The sequence below is a fragment of the Vulpes vulpes genome, chromosome X (genome assembly GCF_048418805.1).
Source record: "Vulpes vulpes isolate BD-2025 chromosome X, VulVul3, whole genome shotgun sequence".
In the NCBI taxonomy this organism is placed as follows: domain Eukaryota; kingdom Metazoa; phylum Chordata; class Mammalia; order Carnivora; family Canidae; genus Vulpes; species Vulpes vulpes.
Genome location: NC_132796.1, coordinates 118,080,211 through 118,100,878, shown reverse-complemented (window position 1 = coordinate 118,100,878; position 20,668 = coordinate 118,080,211). Strand labels below are relative to the sequence as shown.

The window sequence follows — 20,668 nt, the reverse complement described above, 5'->3', positions numbered from 1 at the left end:
GCAAACCAGCAGGGCTTAGTAACACTCTGTACACCTGTACTTTATGAACCACTGAGCCCACATCTGGGTGCCTATCCCAAAGCAAGTCCCATCAGGACATGTACAAGGATAGCCACTGTGGCACTGCATGGAACTGGGGATGAGACATTTTCCATCTCCAGGAGAGTGGATAGTTTAAATAGAAAACTAAGAAGCAGTTTGAAGTAACTAGATGTATGTGCAGCATGGACTGATCTCAAAATTATAGCACTGATTTTATTTTAAAATAAGAAACAGAATAAGATTTATAGCACAATAACATTTATGCAAATTAAGAACACATACACAAAACAACACTATATTTTACAAGAACACATACATATTCAGAGACTCATCTCAAATGCATTAGAGTGGGTGCCCATGGAAGGGGGAAAGGATGTGGGGATCTGGAATAAAGGAGGGAAAACAAAACAAGAAAGGGGCCTTGTATACCTTGTCAGTGATTTTCATAGCCAGCCCTGAAATGAGGGGTGGATTTAATTCAACTAAGCACCTGAGGTCCACAAGTAAGTTTTAGTCTTTTAAAAGGAAAAAGGAGGAGAAGGGGAATAGGAGTAGCTGCTCACTGGGTAAGAACTTCCCTCTTGGGGTGATAAAAAAAAAGTCCTGGAATTAGAAAGGGGTAATGGTTGCACAACATTGTGAATATACTAAATGCTGTTGAATTGTACCCTTTAAAATGGTTAAAATTATGAATTTTATGTTATGTAACTTTTATCTCAATACAACCAAAAAGAAAAAGACGAGAAGGAAAGAGGAGCTGGCCACTCAGGGCTCCTTGGAATGCAGCCTGTGCTGCAGCCTTTTCTCATCACAACCCTGTTTCCTTGCCCACAGGCCCTTGAGGCCAGGTTCCCTACTACAGCACAAGGATGTCTTGCGCCTGGGTCTGGCCCTGTGCAAAAATGGCATAGATAGCAGTGCCCTGGCCTATGCCTCCCCGGGTACCTAATCCTGGACCTAGCTACCTCACAGATGCATGGTGAGGATCTAGTGGGTTGATGTATGGGAAAGAGCTCAGCGCCTGACAAAGCGCTATGCTAGTGTGAGGGATTGTTGGGGATATTTATGACCAAGCCAAATTGCTCACAAGGCAATTTTCTCTCCCTTATTCCTTCCTGACATGGCAGCCAATTTCCATTTTAGAGACTTGGGACTTTGAGGAAGCAATATCACAATCCTTCCCCTCTTTCCCAGGGCTTGCCAAAAATTTGGTCATCCCTCCTGATGTCAAATTAAAACAACTGAGAGTTGTGCAGTGCAGGGAGGTGGGTTGGGGCCAGAGTTTAGAGTCCATCACTCAGACACAGGATGGCTTCTCAAGCAAAGGTTGCTTTGTCCCACAGCCCCAGGCCTATACCATGTATGTGTGCAGGTTCTCATTTATGCATCACACTGTATGCCCAGGGGCCTTAATCTTCACCCTACATGGAAATGTCTTCAGAGTAGCCAACTCTGGCAGGGGTAGGACACTTCCATGCTGCAAGACAAGCTGATGGGAGGCATCAGGACATTTCCTCTTTAGAGGGGCTTTGGGCAGCTATTTCTCTGCTTGGAGGCCCATGTAGTTACCTGACTGGTACTCCCGATGGGTCTCCACTGGGTCTCCAGATGCTTAGGAAAGCAGCCTTCCCCTGAGTCTTGGTGTTCAAACTCAGCACCTTTGGTCAGGAAAGGTCAATGCTAGAGCTGGTAATGCTAAAATTCCAATGCTTGTGCCTTTTGTTCCATTACAAGCCAGATCACCCTGAGCAGCCCACACGTACCTTTCTGTCTGAGGAAGCCCTTGACTTAGACTCCTCTTTCAATAGGGAGATTGCTGCCTCCTCTCTGCCTCTCCATCAATGTTACTGTTGTCCAGCAGAGAAACAGCATTTAAACAAAGATGAGGGCAGCCTGGGTAACTCAGCAGTTTAGCACTGCCTTCAGCCCAGGGCCTGATCCTGGAGACCCTGAATCGAGTCCCACATCGGGCTCCCTGCATGGAGCCTGCTTCTCCCTCAGCCTGTGTCTCTGCCCCTCTCTTTCTATGTGTGTCTCTCATGAATAAATAAATAAAATCTTAAAGAAAAGATGAATGTGTGACGGGCACTAAGGAGGGCGATTGATGGGATGCTATATGTTGGCAAATTGAATCAAAATTTTTAAAAATTTTTAAAGAAAGATTTGAATATGTGTCTCCCCTGCTTTCAAACATTGCAAATACAAATGCTTCCACCTGGCTTTCAAGGGTCTCCATGATTAGGCCCCTAGCAGTTTTCCCTGCTTTATCTATTGTCTTCTCCTACACCTCACCCTTTAGCTAAAGCGTTTCCCTGTTCTTATGAACACATCAGGCCTTTTTCCTATCCTAGACTTTGCACATGCTGTCTCCCTTACTAGGAATTTCCTGTCCTATACTTCTGCCTTGAAAACTCCTACTCATCCTTCAATATCTTCCTCGTTTCTCCCAGACAGGATGAGTCACTGCTTCCCCTGGGCTTTACAGTAAATATTCATTAAGCTGCTGCTGGGTGCCAAGCACAGTGCCCGGCCTTAGGGGGGTACAAAGGGAATCAAGTCATACGTAGTCTTACACTCACAGAGTTGGCAGCCTAGTAAGTGAAAAGAGATGGGGGTGGGAAGGGAGAGAGAGAGAGAGAGATTTAACAAAGAAAGAGATCAAGAAGGGCAATATGAGTGAGCAGTACAAGCCAGAAAATGAAAAATATGAGGTGGTATGACAAAAGAGTAGCTGAATGGCCACTTTAGACTGGGTGGCCAAACATGGTGACATTTAGGCCAAGGACTGAATGTCAAGAAGGAATCAAAGCACATGGAGTCAAAAGACCTGACTCTTCCACTTACTCACTGCACATCTGTAGCCAATCACTTAAATTTCTTATGCTGTGGTTATTGTATGTGCAAAATGGGTAAACCCAGCTTGTCAAGTAAATGAGAGGCTTAAATGGAACCACATGTGCTTGGAGCAAAATGAGCCTTGATAGGCCAATATCACCACAGTTGAACAGCCATTTAGTCTATTCCTTTGTTTAATCTAGGGACCCTGAGGCCTGATGTCACCCTAGCATTGCTTCTGGCCCCAGTTTTTGGGCTGTATGAATGTAGTGCCCTAGTTGGCCCTTGGTGTCTCCTGAGACAGTGTTTGTGCAGGCATCCACACCCCTGCTCCCTGGGGTACTCTCTAAGTCCCCAGGATGCCATTGCTGCTATTCTCTGGCAGGGCTTGTTACTAGAACAGAATTGCACAGATAGCTGATATATATATATATATGGCATCTCCAGGAGCCCCCCTGGGCATTGTGGGCTGTCTCTGTGAAGGGCAAAATCCTCATTTGGCTGGGAATGTGACTGGAGAGGACTGATGGCTTTTCCTGCCCTGATGCAGAGCCAATGATCAGGTTGTGCTGTTGGTGGTGTCACTGTCAGGAACTCTCCTCGCCCTATACTGCCTCCTTTATGATGAGCAGCCCCAGTGGCTTCCCAAGGACCTTTCGATGGCTACTCCACAGCAGGCTGGGAGCAGAGGGACAGGGCAGTAAATTGGGCAGAGGCAGAGAATACGACAAGCCAGGACTTGAGCCTTAGGGTGGAGAGTCACAGGCAGGGGCAATGAGCAGCTGAATGGGCAGGTGATGGGCAAGGATGGCCAAACCCTCTGGACAAAGGCTGAGATGGAGAGCCATCCAGCCAAGGGAGTACCAAGAAGACAAAAGGATCATTCTACAGGAGAGTACCCCAGCCCATGACTTTGCTCCCTCACAGGTAGCTCATTGCTAGGGGTACCCATCAGAAACAACTCCCAGTGATGGCACACTGACCAGGAGCTCACTAAAGTCCAGGAGGCTTCACAGACCCCCACCCTTCATTGTTGTCCAGGCAGCCATCAGCAGTCCCATTTGGCATGTTAACTCAGAGCTGGGACTCTGCCCCAGCATGCCTGTTTCCCCTGCCTTGCTCTTTTTCTGAGTCCTTGCTGCATGAGGCACGGTTTAGGATGGCTGGAGGAATGGCGCTGGGGTTAGGGGTTGGGGTCCAGGTCCTTAGGCTCAGCACAAAGTCCACTGAGGCACAATCTTCACCAGTTCCAGAGCCTCAGATACAGGGAGAGGTGGAGGGACCGGACAGGCTAGGGCTCAAAGAAATGGGCAGAGGGAGGCTGAAAAGGAAAGGGGTAATTAGAAGGGGCTGGGGAGGCAGGTTGAGGGAGAGAGGGAGATGAAGAGGGTTGGTTACAGGGAAGAGCTGTGAGAAGTGAGGGCTGGATGGTAGTGGGAAAAATGCCATCTAGAGAAGACAGAGGAAACAGAGGGCAGGGTGGGTGGGGTAGGAGAGGAGGGCAGAGATGGACTGAAAGGACAGCAGATGAGGGAAATGATTCTGAGGGGTGAAGGAGGGAGAGGAAGAGGCAGGAGGTGGGAAAAGAGGAGGAGAAGGAGACAGGAGGGGAGGAAAGGCAAAGGAAGGGAGCTATTGAGGAAGAAACAGGAGAGGAGGAAGGAGAAAGAGAACAAGGGGGCTGGGAGGGCAGCCGGGGAAGGAAGGAGGGTGAGGGAAGATGGAAACAGTAAAGAGCCAGAGAAAGGCAACCAAAAAAAAGGCTTAAAGGCAGGAGAGGACCATTTCAGATGGCACTTGTGACCTGGATGAGAGAAAAGACCAGCAACGCACGTGAAGACTCATTTCAAAGGGAATGTGACAGTGGGCTGCTGGCCAGGCTCCCAGAAGACACTGAGGCATTTCCTCAACAGGGTCAAGCCAGCATACCTGCATGACCCGCTGATTCTTTCCACTCCATGAGAGACACGTGTGCCAGCCTCCCCTCGGTGAGCCCTGCCACCCTGCAGAGCTGACCACTAAGCTCTGAATTTTGGGTGCTGGCCTCATTTAAGAGGTAGCTAAGCTTTTCCAGCTGTCATCACTCCCTGGCCATGACTCACCAGGATAGGGGCCCAGAAGTCTCCTTCCTTCCCTCTCCCCTTCCTTCCTTCCTTTCTTCCTTCCTTCCTTCCTTCCTTCCAACCTTCTTCCTCTGCTCAGAACTAGTCACAGCCTTACCTCACCCCAGTGAGACAGGTGGAGGTCCGGACCCAGCTCCAGGTCCAGGTCCAAGCTCACGATGGAAGCCAGGCAGCACCCAGCTGCTTGTGTAGCAATGCCTCACAGCCCAGAAGGCTGCTAGCTAGCACCTCCACTCCTTTGTGTAGCAGGGCAAAAGCTACCTCCAGCTCAAATTTGTGGATTTGCAGGGCCACTATTCCAAAGTACTAGGTCTTCCCAAATTTAAGGTGGCATGGTACAGATCTAGTAACAGTCATCGGCTGTGAAAAATATACTCTTAAAATAACAGGCAAACATGAACTAATGGATAGGATTTCTGTGCCATTCACAAATGATTCAATAGAAAGCAAGATTGGAAAATAGACAAAAATCAAGTTTCAGCAAGCTCCAACTCAAAATCCTCAAATGTCACCTGTCAGTGTTTCAGTGCTTACTCCATCTGTCTGTGATGTTATCTCTGCACTTGGATAAATAACCCACCAGAAACTTAAGGTTTGGGCCCATAGTTACTCAGTTGGGGGCTGCTCACTTGGACTTTGGGTGGGCCTCAGGGGCAGCTTCCAGGTCACTTGCCCATAGTAATCCATCTTTGAATCCCTCACACCATGGGATCTTTCTGAAGCTGTCCCACAGCAGACACAATTAGCTTTCAGCACATTTGGACACAGTCACTAGCTCGCTCTGCATTGTCTTTGGGCCAAGGAAAACTATTTCCTGTTCTATAAGATCAGAATAGAAAGGGAAGAGCATGACCGTGCCTGCAAAATGAGTGGCATTCCTGGCACTCTTTGCAGGCAGATTTCCTCTTTCCTAGACTCTGTTTCCCCACCTACCCCCTGGCCCACATTGGTTTATTTCCAGAAACCACTGCCGTGCTACGGACACACTGGGTACACACTTGTTTCCTAAAGGGCTACTCTTTTCTTCTATAGGTGTATTAGGAAACACAGACAAATCCATACATGTTAAAATATAGACACACTGGTTCCCTCATTCTTTCAAGAAACATTTTTTGGCATCTTCTCTGTGCCAGGTACTGAATGACAACAAAGAGATTGAGCTACGAAAGGTTAACTTGATCAAGCAGGGCCCAGGGGATCTCTGGAGACCGCCAAATCGGGGTGGCTTTGAGAAAGGCCAATTTCAACTTGAAGCCTAGGGAACTGGTCTCAGCCTTTGTAGAAGAGGGGCCAAGGAGGGGAAGAGACTAGGGCCATGGCTTCTGGGCCCCACCTGAGGAAGCATTCCTGGGCCAGCGTGGCACTCTCCCAAATTGTTTCAGTGTTTAAAAGGAAGACTCCAGCTCAGCCTGTCTTTCCAAGCACATTGCATATCCAAGTGCTCAGCGATGAAATCGATCTGCAGAGGTGACTCACAGGCAGACAGCCAGCGCAGTCACGGATCCCTGTCTGCATTCCCAATTTGCCTGCTCAGGTTGTCGCCTTTTTAATGTTATTTACCAAGCCCAGTGCCCCCAGCGCCTGTCCCCAGCCCCTGATAGAGCCCTCCAGCCATTGTCCCTGTACGCCTGTCACATCTTGTCAATGCCTTCTTGAATTCAACAGGTTTGGGCAGCCTGTCTACAGACTTGCCTGTTCACTCCTGGGGCCTCAGGATCCAAGAAAGTGCCCTAGTGGCTGCAGCCCCATCAGCGATCCTAGCAGGTCCCAGAAGGAAATGCCCCCCAGCTACACCTCCCCTGCCTTTCATTGGGCAAGAAAGAGAAGGGGTTGCCAACAGTAGTCCTGCACGTGACACTGTCCTGCTGGCAGTCGTGGTCAGTGTCAGTGAGACGCGGGGGCGGAGGGGGGGGGAATGGGGTGGGAGGGGATCCTATGTGGAGGGGATGGGGAGGCCTAGGGAGGCCCCTGAAGAACTTCCTCCTGCCATGCTCTGTGCCCGCGACTGCACTTCTCACCTGGCCCAAACCCACTCTAGCCTGGGAGTCTTGGGGGGGGGCAGTTCCCTGGGGTCCAGGTCCTGCAAAAGGGGCCCTGCGTGTAGGATGGGCAAGGGCTTGGAAAGTACAGGTTAAGCTCCACTCGTGGCGCGAGAGCGCCCCCACCATGCTCTGCGGCCAGAGGTGGAACAGCAACTGAGCGAGCGTTCTTGAACCTGAGACAGCCTGGCCAGCCAGCCCCTTCCAGACCCTGGCCCAGGCTGCTGCTCATCTCCACCAGCAGCCTACTCACTCATCTTCACCTGGCCTCCAAGACCTGGGTCCCAAAGGCTTCTCCACACTTCAGCACTGGACAGGCCCCACCTCCTAGAGCCAGAGTTCTTCAAAAAGCCGGAACAGAAGGGTATCCAGAGACCTTACTCATTATATAGATAAGAAAACAGGCTGCAAATTCAAGGCAGATCTTTGTTCATGGACAGTGCTAGGAACTTCTGATCACTATCATCTTACCATGCTCCCACTCGACACTAGTCCTGAAGCCTCTCTAAACCACCTACCTTTTCCTCTTAGACTGGCAAAGAGAGTGAGGCTATGTCTCAGGAACTCAGACCCTCAAGATCCAGAGGATTAACCTACAAATTCCAGGGATACCCATTCCTCCAGCTGGCCTCTGATTCCACCACTCCGGGAAGAAGTTGGAAGGACTTAGATGTGGCACAAGCCCAGATTATGTAACTGAGTTGGCATTTAAATAACCTAACAACAAATTGCCCAATTTAATTTTCTTACTCAATCCAATAAAGAAGAAACAAGAAAACGTATTCTAATTAAAGACATTGATCCATAGGAACTGGCAACTCTGAAGGTCTGCCTGGAAGTTAGCAGTTACACAAACTTGAGTGACACAAGGATATGAGTTATAAGACAAAACTCATCCCCCCCCCCCTTCCACAGAAAGACTTCAAAGGGTCCTGAAAAACTCTTCCTTTAAAATAAGTGGGAAATTGAGCCCAAAAGGAAAAGAAACCCATCCAAGTCCAGCCAGCTAGGCCAAGTTAATTTTCAGGGTCTGTGGAGCTCAAGAGAGCAGCAGGTTCGTGCTCCACTCTAGCCACAGACTGGGGCCCTTGGCCTTGGTCTTTAGCATCCTTGACCAATTGGATCCTTGGACCTGGCATGCCATCCTGCTTGCCCAGACAGCTCTTCTGTATCCTCCAAACTCCTAAGCAAATATCAGGTTCTCAGGGACAAATCTGTATATAGAGAACAAAATAGCAGCTTGCTCAGACCCTCTTAGAGTATTGCCCAGTTTGAATCCTATAAGTACTAGTAGGTAAAAAGTTGTGGAAAAAAGCAGGGTGTCACCAAGTCTGGGGGAGCCAAGAAAGAATGGCTTGATTAGAAATAAGGATTTAATGCCTTCTTCCCCAACTCTCCCATTGTGCTATGCCCCGGGTTTCCAAGGGAAGAAATTTCCAAATCTCTAGCAAATAAGGGCCTATCATATCCTACACTGTAGGGGATTGGTAGGATCTGTAGAACCCTATCAAATCCTACACAGATATGGCCTTGGTCCAAGACACAACACCAAGCCCCTTTGGACCTATGTTTAGCAAGCCTTTTAGCTAGAAATGCATCTTCATCACCCTCCCAAATGGTGCCAGCTGTAGCTGGCTTGGTGTCGGGTCTTAAATCAAAGCTGGATTGTCCTTCCAGGGAAATGTCTGCCTTGGAGTAAAGCAAAATTACTTAGTATTTGGCAGCTCATTCCATGCCAGGGGAAGGTGACCTGCAACAGAACCCATAGTCAGTGTGGCAAGTCATTCCTCATGCTAGAACCAGATGGCATCCCATACCAGCCTACCCCAGCTCCCTGTTGAGCTTGTAGAGCTCTGCCTTCAGTAGGGCCGTATAGGGACCTAGTCCCTATCCACACTTCCAACCCCAAGTAGCCTCAGCTATGGGGAAGGCACTGCGAATACCACACAGAAGAGGTGGTTGTTGTTTTGAGGTGGATTTCTGTGAGGGCCCCTTCAGAGCCCTGATGACAAAGAACAAGTCATGACAAGGTCTAGAGGAGAGGGATCAAGGCAGAGGACAGTAAGTGCAAGGCCACCAAGACAAGAATAAGCTTGGTGGGAGTGTAGGAGGAATTAAAAGAAGACTGGAGGGCTTCTGGAAGAGAAAAGCAGAAGTGAAAGAGCAGGCAAGGTCAGAGACATAGCCTGGGCCTATAGCAGACAAGACCTGGATACCAGTCATGAGTTAGGACCCTATTATAGGAATATTGGGAAAGCACTGGGAGGTTTTAAGTAGGGAAATGGAAAGGATTTCAGGGAGATAAGGTAGAAACAAAGACACTAATCTGAAGGCAACTGTAGGCACCTAGAAGAAAGCTTATGGGGGCCTGGACCAGGGTGGGACCAGCAGAAGTGGGAGAGGTTCATGGATCCTGACTTTACTTTGAGAATTAAGCAGAGAGTATTTCCTGGCTGGTTGGATATACTGGATGAAGGAAAGAGGTGAGTCTAGGATGACTCCGATGGTTTGGCCTAAGCAACTGGAAGGGTAGGTTAAGCCATTACTGATATGGAGAAGATGGTAGGGAGCTGATTTGGAAGAAAAGCAATCAAAAGGTGAGTTATGATAGTGTTGATTTTGAAATGCCTTAGTGTTGTCAGGTAGGCATTTGGATATCCACCATTATCTGGCCACTCCCTTCATGAGCCATTGGAACAATTATTCATATAATCATTTTCTTTAAATCAACCTTAAATAAGTTCATTTTTTCTTTAACTCCATGCTAAGCAATAATATTCATGACATCAAGGGTTTCATAGACTACTAGTATTTTTTTCCTCGATACACATTAAAATTCATATGACAAACATAGTTACTAGGTCTTATTGAAGTTCAATCCTGACATTTCCTCCTTACCCAACCCTTAGCAAAGTCTGGGCACCTGGCATATACAGATTTTAATTCAGCCATTGGCTTTGATGCCTAGGATCCTTCAAGGGTATTTGAAGGAATTGCAGTGGGGCATTCAGAGAAGAAGACCTGGTCCTGAAGCTCAGAGAGGGCCTGAGGGCAGCCTCCCGATTGCGGTAGGGAACCCTACTGAGCCCTCAGCTTGGTAGGGGGTTTCACAGAGCAGAGCCCACCACCCTTTTCTTAGGTCCATGCGCCCTCTGGTGGTTAGGTTCTCTGACTCTTTGCACTGGGGGGGCTTCTGAGCTCCCTTCCAGGCTATGCAGAAGTGGGGGACCCTCTACCTTGGCCTCCTTTCAAGGGAAGGGGAAAGGGTCAGATTAGCTTTAGGCTCAAAACTAAGGGACAGGATGGGCTTAAGTGGGGGCAGCAGTTTGCAAGCCAGGCTGAAACCACCAAGAGTCAGACCAAAAGAGGAAGGAGAGTGGTGGGTAGGAGTAGGGGCTTTTGTTTTCCATAGAAGGTCCCCAATGCAAAGAAAAGCACACTGGTAGCCATATACAAATAGGGCAATTTACCTTAGGTGGGTATTTTCAGAGGAAAATACAAAACACTCCAATTCTAATATTTCAAAATTAAGAGCAGGGAACATCAGACTATGCTGAATAAATACAACACATAATGGAAAATGTATTTCAGTTCTTATATTACAGCCAGTTACGGGAGAGAAGCGGGGGCGGTGACCAGCAACAGGCAGGAGAGAGTCATGCTCTTGCAGAAAGCAATCAAGGAAGGGACTGGGAGGGGCAAAGAGACACTGTCTGCCTAGGCTGATATCCAGGTGCTCACAGAGGCATCCACACCACATGGACACAAGTGTCCACACAGGCGTGTGTGTGTGTGTGTGTGTGTGCGTGCGCGCACACACATTCACATACTCACACACCCCAGGCTGCATGGATATTCTTTTGGTAACCCTTTCATCTTTTTCTCAAAGAACAAACTGTGTTTAGATGAGAAGAGACCAATTGCTAAACACACTCACAGTCCAGTGTGCAAGACAGTCTCATGTAGAAGAAGGCTGTGGCAAGGCCTCAGAGAAGGGGGCCCCTGAACTGAGTCTCAGAGGAAAAAAAAAAAAGCAGAAAAGAGTGATCCAGGCAAAAGGGACAGCATGAGAAGTCCTAGAAGCCTAAGAGAACATAGACACTCAAGGCACCACAAAAGGTCATGAGTGATTAGACTCGAAGATGTCTGGGGAGAGGGTGGGTACATAACAGAGCCCTGAATCCTGCATCTCATTCCAGGGAGCTCCCCACATGACCCAGATGAGTCACCTGCTTGCACTGGGGAAAACTAGGTCCAAGATTCGATGTCTGCTAGGTTGATGTGAGCTGGAAATCAGGTACCCATGGAGGCTTGGACCAAGGGTGAACCAGGCTCCGGGAGAAAAGGCTACAGATTTCTTGCTAAAACCAATGAAATATTTTTCAATGCAGTGATCTGCTGCTTCTGGGCCCAGTGCCATTCCAGGGCAACAAAATTAATATCTATTCTGGGTTCCAGCACAGAACAAAGCTGAGCTCCTTGGTGTAGCCTTCGCAATGAGCATCTGGGCAAGCAAATGGTTGTGTCCTCAAGGACCCCACCTCCTGGTGGCTCAGCTTCTAATGAAGTGAAGGGACTTAGAGCCTTTTCTTCCAGCCCAGAATTCAAAGGGAGAGCATACACAGAATACTGTTCCATCATGAATCCTGCCTCCCTACTGCTGCCATTCTCAGGGATCAGGTCTAAGCATGGGTAATGTTACAGATCCCTCCAAGTGAGTCTGTCCCTGGTTAGGACTTGTTACTGTAAGGTAGAGAAGAGGCCAAGAAATTACATCAATTGTAAAAGACGTCTGGCTAGAATGAGTTCCAAAGAAGATCAGCGGTAACACCTACATCCAGGAAAATTGGACTACATCAAAATTAAAAACTTCTGTGTTTCAAAGGACACAATGAACAGTGAAAAAGCAACCTATGGAAAGGGGGAAGGAATTACAAATCATATATCTGAAATATCTGATATGGGCTAATACCCAGAATATGTAAAGAACTCCTACAACTCGGTATGAAAAAAACAAACAATATGATTTAAACAGTGCAAAGGACTAAATAGCCATTTCTCAAAAAAAATAAATAAATAAATGGCCAACAAGCACGTGACCGTTTACCAGGGAAATAAATATTAAGCCTACGATAAGGTACCACCCACACCCATTAGGATGGAAACTGTAAAAAAAACAAACAAAAAAACAAAAACAAAAACAAAAACAAAACAAAACAAAACAAAAAAAAACCAGGAAACAAGTTTTGGTGAAGATGTATAGAAGTTATACTCCTAGTGCACTGTTAGTGGGAATGTAAAATCGTGCAGTTGCTATAAGGGATATTATGATGGATGCTCAAAAAATTAAAAATAGATTTACTATATGATGCAGCAATTCCACTTCTGGGTATATCCTCAAAAGAAGCAAAAGCAAGAACTTGAGCAGATATTTGTGTATTCATGTGCATAGTGGCATGATTCACAGTAGCCAGAAGATGAAAATAACCCAAGTGTCCATCGGTGGATGAATGGATAAACAAAATGTGGTCTATCCATACAATGGAGCATTATTCAGCCTTAGAAAGGAAGGGTATTCTGACACATAGATGAACTTTAAGGGCATGAGTGAAATAAGCTTATCACAAAAGAATAAATAGGGTAGAATTCCGCCTATATGAGGTATCTAAAATAGTCAAGTCATAGAAACAGAAATTAGAGTGGTGGTTGCCAGGTGCTAGCAGGGAGGGAAAATGAGGAGGTGTTGTTTAATGGGAGTAGAGTTTCAGTTTGGGAAGATTAAAAAATGCTGGAAATTTGTTTCACAACAATGTGAATGTACCTGACCCTACAAAACTGTACGCTTAAAAGAGGATGAGGGATTCCTGGCTGGCTCAGGGTGTGATCCCATGGTCCTGGGATAGAGTCCCACATCAGGCTCCCCACAGGGAGCCTGCTCTCTCTCTGCCTATGTCTCTGCCTCTCTCTGTGTGTCTCTCATGAATAAATAAATAAAATCTTAAAAAATAGTTAAGATAGTAAATTTGATGTATATTGTACTGTGATTAATAGAGACCTAGAGAGATGGATGATAAATAGGCAGATAGTAATAAGTGGTGTGCACAAAAGCATCTGAGTCTGCACCTAGAACTTCTCGACTACTAATTAGCACTTGTCCTTTGGGTTCCTAATCATCTGATGGTACCTACTCAAATATCTGCTCTTCCAGAAGATCTCCTGCAAATCCCCAGATGTAGCCAGTGTTTCTTTAAAGACCCAGCTCTTGGCAAATAGAAACATAGGCATCTTGATGTGTCTGCTCATTGCCCCAGCATTTTTTTGAAAGCCTCCTCTGGGCCACGCATGTCCCCAAGACTGCAGACAAAGCAGTGAGGGAAGGTATGTTGGGCCTGCCCTCCAAGAGCCCCCAGTATGGAGGGGGAAACCAGTTCTGTCAAAACCAACCACACAGCATGATATGAGCCAGAACATAGACTTGCAAGTGCTGTGGGAGTCTGGGGTGGGGGGGTGATTGACTGCCTAACGAGAGCCTTATCCAAGAAGGTAGTTTTTGAGATGAGTCCTAAAGGACCAGTGGGGCTATGGCAGGCAGCAGAAGATAGCAGAGGTGTTCCAGGCAGAGTGAGTCCTGGATAAGAGGATAAAAGAGGAGAGAAAGGGAAAGAATGGGAATAGCGTAGTGGAACAATAATCACAACTAGTTCAAATGAATTTATTAACTTGTAGGTGCCTCTACTGCAGATGTGAACTTAAAGAGTCTCCCACCCACTGCCAGCCTCAGGGCTTCTTCAGTAATGCTCTGTATAGAGGAGTGATGGCCAGAGCTCCCACCCACCTCCTTCTCCAGGTAGCATTTCCTTGTTCCTCACTCCCTGCACTGGAATGGACAAGGAACCAAGAGAATAATCTCACCCTAGTCCAGAGAAGCCTGCAGAGACCTCACTTCTGGCTGGCAACATTCAGATGGATGAACAAAGCAAGACTTGGAGTACCTGATGGAGAGGCAGCCGTGAGTGATCACTGTCCTACTTGCCACCCTCCTTTTCCTGCCTTGGGAGACAGACACTCGGTACCTATGCTAACTGTCTGCAGCCATTTATTGAACTACATACATGTGCAGGGAAATGGGGATATTCAGATCACATATCCAAAAAGCAGGGGCCAGAACCGAGTGGGAAGCAGCTATGTGTGAAAGAGCCTGGAGAAAGGGCAGATCCACAGTAGGGTACACAGTGTCCTGCAGATGGGCTTCTTCAGAGTAGATCATTTCCCAGGCTCCCAGCCCCAAGAAAGACCCCTTGAAGATAATTCAGCTGCTCTTCTCTTCCTTCCTCAGACTTGGACAGGCTAAAGCTCCTGCAAGCTGAGCCAACATGGTCTGCACTGTGCATAAGCTTGGCTGTTAGCTGGACTTGGAGGAGGGCTCCTAGATGATTGAGCCAAAAACCTAGGACAGAGAGGCTTCAGGGAGAATTCAAGAGGTAATATGGACACCTGCACAGCTCTTCTAGTTCCCAAGGCTGGGAGGGCAGTTGAACCCAAACCCTCATGGCTTATCAGCAACAGCTGGCTCGGGGCTGGTAATCCCATCTGACAGGTAATCATCCTCATTGTTCTGCTTCATCTTGGTTTCCAGAACCGTAATGCGCTGCTTGAGCTTTTGCTGGGCTCCCGTGTATTCAGCCAGCAAGCGGCCAAAGCGAGTGTACAAGGTCTCCATGTTGGTCTCCAGCTGCTCTAGCTTCTCTTGCACATCTATGTCCATGCTGGCTGCCACCTCAGTCTCATCCAGCAACCCCTCCTTCATCAGGATCTCCCGGCCCCTCTCCTCCAAGACCTTCTTGGCATCAGGGTACTCAGTCACGGCTTCCATAAGATCATCCTTGGACAAGCAAAAGAGATCTGAGTAACCAAGGCTACGGATGTTGGCTGTGCGTCGATTGCCCATTTTGCTGCCCTTAATGTTAAGGATACTGATCTCTCCAAAGCAACTCCCAGCCGAAAGCAGGGCATATTGAGTAACACCATCATCAGCCACCACTGCCAATTTGCCCTCCTTGATTATGTACATCTCCTTGCCAATATCCCCCTTGCGGCAAATGTAATCACCAGGACTGAAGACCTGAGGACGAAGCTTCAATACCAGCTCCACCAGCAGGCCAGCCTCACAATCCTGGAAGATGCGCACTTTTTTGAGTGTGGACAGATGGACATTGATGGCTATCTCAGCCCTCAGCTTGGCTGGCAAGTTCTTGAGAACTTCCCGCTCATCCACACTCTTCTTATTGGTCCACAAGTAGTCAAACCACTTAATTACCTTGGCTTCCATCTCTTTACTGACCTTTCGGAACTGCATGTAATGTTTGACAGCATCAATTTTGGCCTGGAATTCAGCCCGAGTGGCATTCATGTTGGAGATCATGGAGCCCACGTTTCCCACAATGGTGGCAAAGATGAGGACACCAATCAGGAAGTCAAAGATGACAAATAAGTACTCCTCATCCTTTACAGGGGGTGGTGTCTCTCCAATGGTGGTGAGTGTCAGGGTAGACCAGTAAAGGCAGTAGATGTATTCTCTAGCCAGGTAGCCATACTCAGGGTCAGTGATGTTGGGATAAACCCAGGTGTCAACGCCAAAGCCAATGGACTTGGAGATGGCATAGTAGATGCAGGCATTCCAGTGGATGATGACCAAGATGTAGAGGACCAGGTTGCTGATTCGGAATATGTTAGGGTAGCTGGTGCGTGTCTCAGTGCGATCAAAGAATTCAAACATGCGGGCAAAGTGTAGCAGGCGGTTGAAGCGCAGCTCAGGTCTGTGGATGCCCACAGCAAAATAGATCAAGTCTGTGGGAATGATAGAAGCCACGTCCAGCTTGAACTGCAGTGTGTGGATATAGTTGTCCCGCAACTTCTTAGAATCTTTGACCAGCAGCCCCTGCTCCAGGAAACCTAGTAGAGACGCAAACCAGTATATCAGTACTGCCCTCAGGCCTGTCCCTCTAAATAGGCTAATGCTCAGCAAGGGACAAACTGCACACTCAGCCCTCCTACCCAAGGAGAGTTATAGGAAACTCACAAGGCAGAGCTGGCCTGAAGGACCCTAACACATGACCCCTAGGCTTGAACCTCACTAAGCACACAGGGACTGTGAGGTTCAAAGAAGAGCAAACCCCAACCCAAGTCCCAGCCAGGCAGTTGAGTTTAACGCTGTGTCAAGAAATCTTCCTAAAAATGTGGATTCAGGAGTTTGGACTGATGGGTCATGCTCCTGTCTATGCATCCCACTTGCTCACTTACCTGTGCGCAATCGAATGAAGAGGTCCATGATATACACCACATCTGAGAAGTAGTCCAGCACCAGCCACACTAGGTAGTAGCCTTTCTGTAGGTCACTGAAGCAGGCTCTGCAGGAAGACAGGACTGGGCTTCTCTCTCAAAGCCAGCCAAGGCCCTCTGGAGGCCTCAAACTGAGTGCCCACTGAGCACAGGGCTTGAGATAGCTACTAGGGACACTGACAAGTCACAGTCAGTCTGGTGTCATGAAGAAACTTATTAACAAGCAACATATACCTCCTTAAATAGACATCCACACTGACCATTACTTGTCTCTTATCCACTGGACTATGAGTACCAAGAAGATGGAGACCACCTCTTAGTCATTACTGTATATGTCCCATGCCCTGCCCCAGAGCACCAGGATTTTTGACAGGGGTGAGTTGAGCCAAAAATTAGTCACTGGAAGTATGAACTATAATATACATCTGAATAGCCTCCATGCCCATCTCTTCAACACACACCTATTGAGAATTCAACACAGAGCACTGGCCAATCCAGGTGAGAGAGAAGACAGTAGCTGGGCTTAGCCTAGAGGCAGTAGGAATGGAGAGGTTAGAGGCTGCAGGAGTTTTAGGAAGAATTGACAAGACTTGATGACTGAATGGGTACAGACCCAGAGAGGGAGCAGAATAGGAGATAGAATGCACAATGATGACCCAGTGAGTGTACGAGTCAAAGGGAAGAGCGGTTTATTCTTACTACTTGGTCACATTTCAAGTAAGACCCAAGCCCCTGGTGCACCAAGCCTACAGAACAGTACTATGCTTGCCTGATGTCCACTTCAAGTCCTCCAGCCAACTAAGCCATCCTGAGACAGGGTCTTGGCATATGTTCCTCCTTCCCAGAATGTTCTTTTCACCAGGCTCAGGCATCTAAATAACTGATTCCCTCTCACCATTCAGGTCTCAGCTAGGATGTCACCTCCTTAGAGAGGACTACACTGACTGACTTCCTCTAGTAGCTCCCTGCCTCAAGTCCCTTGGGCATTTTTTTTGTTCATGTTTACTATCAGTGACTCTCACTAGCCTGAGAGCTCCAAGAGAGCAGAGGCCATGTGTGTCTTGTTCACCACATCATCGCCAGCACATAGCACAGAGCCTGGCACCCAATGGATGCTCAGTCAAACCCTTGCTAAATAAATAAAGTGGGGGATAGGGTGGGGTGGGAAATGATGTCAAAGAAAGCTACCTGTGAGAGTGGCTTTGGAACTGAAACTGTAAGAAGAACCTCCATAGGCTAAAAATGGGGAAAGAAAATCTTCTCTTGAGGAAATAGAATGTTATGATTCAAGAGTAGTGATTGCTGGGGCTGAGGGTATGTCTAAAAGGTGGAACTAGAGAGAAGGCCAGGTCCAAACGGCCTTAACAGTTACTCTGAGGGCTTCAATTTCATCCTGTGAGCAATGGGGGGGGGGGGGCATTGAAGGATTTATTAGGAGAAACTGACGTAATCAAATCCCAGTTTCTACTAACTGTACTAGTTGCAAGTGTGAAGGATGCATTGGAGGGGGCAAGAGTGCCTGCAAGAAATGGGTGCAAGACTATTGTAGTTGTCCCAGGGAGAGAGGAGGGTGGCCTTATCCAGGCCAGTATTGGTATGGATGGAGAAGTAGGAACAGATACCAGGAAGGACATACATGAAGCTTTGGTAGCATATTAAATTGGGAGGGGGCATTGGGGGTTAGCAGGGCAGAGGGAGGTGCCATTGGCAAGCAGGCGATCCAGAAAGAAAACTGGGTTGAGATGAGCTCTGTGTCCACAGCTGGGACTGGTACACTCTTAACCCCAAAGCCTGTGTGCTGGGCTGCTTTGGCCACCCCTTCCCAGATCCCTCTCTGCTCACCTGGCCACCAGCAGGCACCAGTTGTAGAGAACAAGCATGGCAATGACAAATAGCCAGCGGTAGTACCAGTCCCCAGCTGGATCCAAGACAAATAGTTCAAATTTCTTTCTGAGGAGACAGACAGAGGGCAGGCTTGAGGATTAGGTCCTCACTGTGGCAGCACCCCAATTCCCAGAGGCCAGGAGTCCTTTAAAAATTAATGCTTAAGAGGATGTGCAGGGTAAGGACCAGGTTGGCTCAGGGCCCCATTTTCAGGGAGACACAACTTGGTACTGGGCATCTGAGTAGAGCTCAGATGGGCCAGGGTCACCCATCTTCCTACTTTAACCCCACACAAGCCCATTGGTCCCCATGCCTTCCTGAGACCCCTCGCTCAGAGGGCAGGACATGGCAAGGGGCAGTCTTTTCACTGAAGTGGGCTTCAGGGCCTGGGGAGGTACTTCCACAGGATGGTAATGAGCACTCAGGGCCTGTTCCCATATCCCTCCTGGGAAGAGAGAGGAACTCCAGAAAAGTGAGTGCCACGTGCTTCCTGCCCACCCCACCCTCCCTGTTTGGTCCCTGGCCTCCAGCTCCCAAATTGCTTTCCCAGATGCTGCATCCTGTCTTGGCAAAAGCTCTTTTCCTCCACCGGCCAGAAGTGGGGAATGTCGGCTTGGCCAGACATCCCCAGTCGCCAACTCATTCCTCAAAGAACAGAGCTTCCAGCTCTACCTTCTTGGCCCTCCCCCGCTCCCTCCTGCTCAGTTGTTCCCAGGCCTTCCCCAGCCAGCCAGCCCCCCATATGGCCTCTTTAAAGGCCCACCTCTGTACCCACATTGGCACTGGTGTGGGCATACTCTCAGCAGCACTCCCTAATTGCACCCTCCTCTGCATTTACTGCCTGTTGGAATTGAGACTGAGGCTGGCAAACATTTGTGTGCCCTTGCTGTTTCCTTCATAAGCAGTAAGAGGACATCTGGCAAGGGACAGCTAAAGGAAGAAAAGCCACCAAGAGCTCCCATGGCAATTGGTTCCTGGAAGTTGGAAAGTCTGTGAACAGGGACAATGGAAACATACTAGAATTAAAACCATAGCAGGTCTCCCCTGTCAACCCTTTTCCTTGCCATGGCAGGACTTGTTATAGATTTCAGTCTTCCCCTGGCAGTGGCATAAGAAACCCCACGAAGCCCTACAGTCGCATGCATGAGAGCCCTTCTAGTCCTACAAGCTGGACAACTATACTTGGTGCCCTTGCCCTCGCCGTCCTTGTCGCCTTTGCCATCCCCTTGCTGCGTTGTCACAGTCTGGAGCTCGGGCCCACGGAAACGCTCCAGGAACGAGTCAGGTCGAGCTTCCTCCTCACGGAAATTCTTGTTGGCCCACTCCCTGATGACCGCCACCAGGCGGACAATCCTAGAAATGAGAGAGAGCATGGGCCAGAGAGAAGAATCATGCTATTCAGAAAGGATGTGGGCCCAAAAGCTCACCACTTAGTGAGGGAGATGGAGAAGGGACCTTGGAAACAGGCCAGTCCATGATGCTTCCCATGCTAAGAGTTGGGATGTGGACCAGCACTGAGGACAGGAGGCTGGGGTTTGGGTATGACTCTAAATGCAGCCTGAGAGGCAAGGAGTTGTTCTGGGAAGACTTCTTGTATGAGGTGCCATCTCAGTTGATGGTGAAGAACAAATAGGTAGTCTCCAGGGCAAGATAATGGAGGACAAGTCAAGAGGAAGATTGGCCCAGGCTTCCTGATTTCCCTATGGAGCCTATGACTCTGGGCTGCGCACCTCAGGACCCTCTTCTTAGACCCATTTGCTGGGGAGGATTCCTCCTCCCTCTCCCAATGCTGAGACAGAAAAGTCTGAAGGGAATGCTCCACTGACCACTCACAGCTTGCTCACAGGAGCCACCTCAGGAGAAAAGTATTTCCCATGGGTCTTAGCAGAAAGGCTCAATGGGACTGACAGAAGGGGAATTATGGTAGCCATTCTGACAGGTCCCATAGGCAGAAGCAGGTAGCATGAGAGCAATGGTGGAACCTACCTGTGGAAGCCACCCCTTCCCCGCTGGGGGGCATCCATCTCCGCCAGCCTCTGAAGTTCTGAGGAGGTGTCATCATCAGCGGCAGACTGTGGCCTGTAGAGGAAGGAACAGAGCTGACAAGGGTTACTCTGGACATACCTTGTCTCCTATCAGCACTTTTCTCTGCTGGGAGGTGCCTAGAAATCCAATACTCCCTCTTTAGAGGATTTCCTTAAGCCAAAGGATTGTTTACTCTGACAATGAGGCAGAGCTGGGAAAAATTAGAAGCCTCCAGGCCATCCCTGAAAAGACCCAGCCTCAACAGACTCACCTGCTGCTGGTCCTGGGGTCATCTTTGCCATTGGCCTTGATGGCAGGAGGTGCATGGTGGTTGTGGTTATTGGCTGGGGAACTCTTCACACCATTGGATTTTTCTGTCAT

General features: G+C 48.4%; 1 protein-coding gene across 1 annotated transcript; it reads right to left on the bottom strand.

Moving 5' to 3' along the window:
- Window positions 1-14,585: 14,585 nt before the first annotated feature.
- CNGA2 (cyclic nucleotide gated channel subunit alpha 2) lies at window positions 14,586-20,668 on the bottom strand. Its single transcript, XM_025985849.1, has 6 exons — window positions 20,559-20,668; window positions 20,249-20,341; window positions 19,445-19,615; window positions 18,221-18,328; window positions 16,340-16,446; window positions 14,586-15,991 (listed from the first exon to the last, which is right to left on the bottom strand). The coding sequence occupies exons 1-6, from the start codon at window positions 20,666-20,668 to the stop codon at window positions 14,586-14,588; spliced, it is 1,995 nt and encodes a 664-aa protein (XP_025841634.1).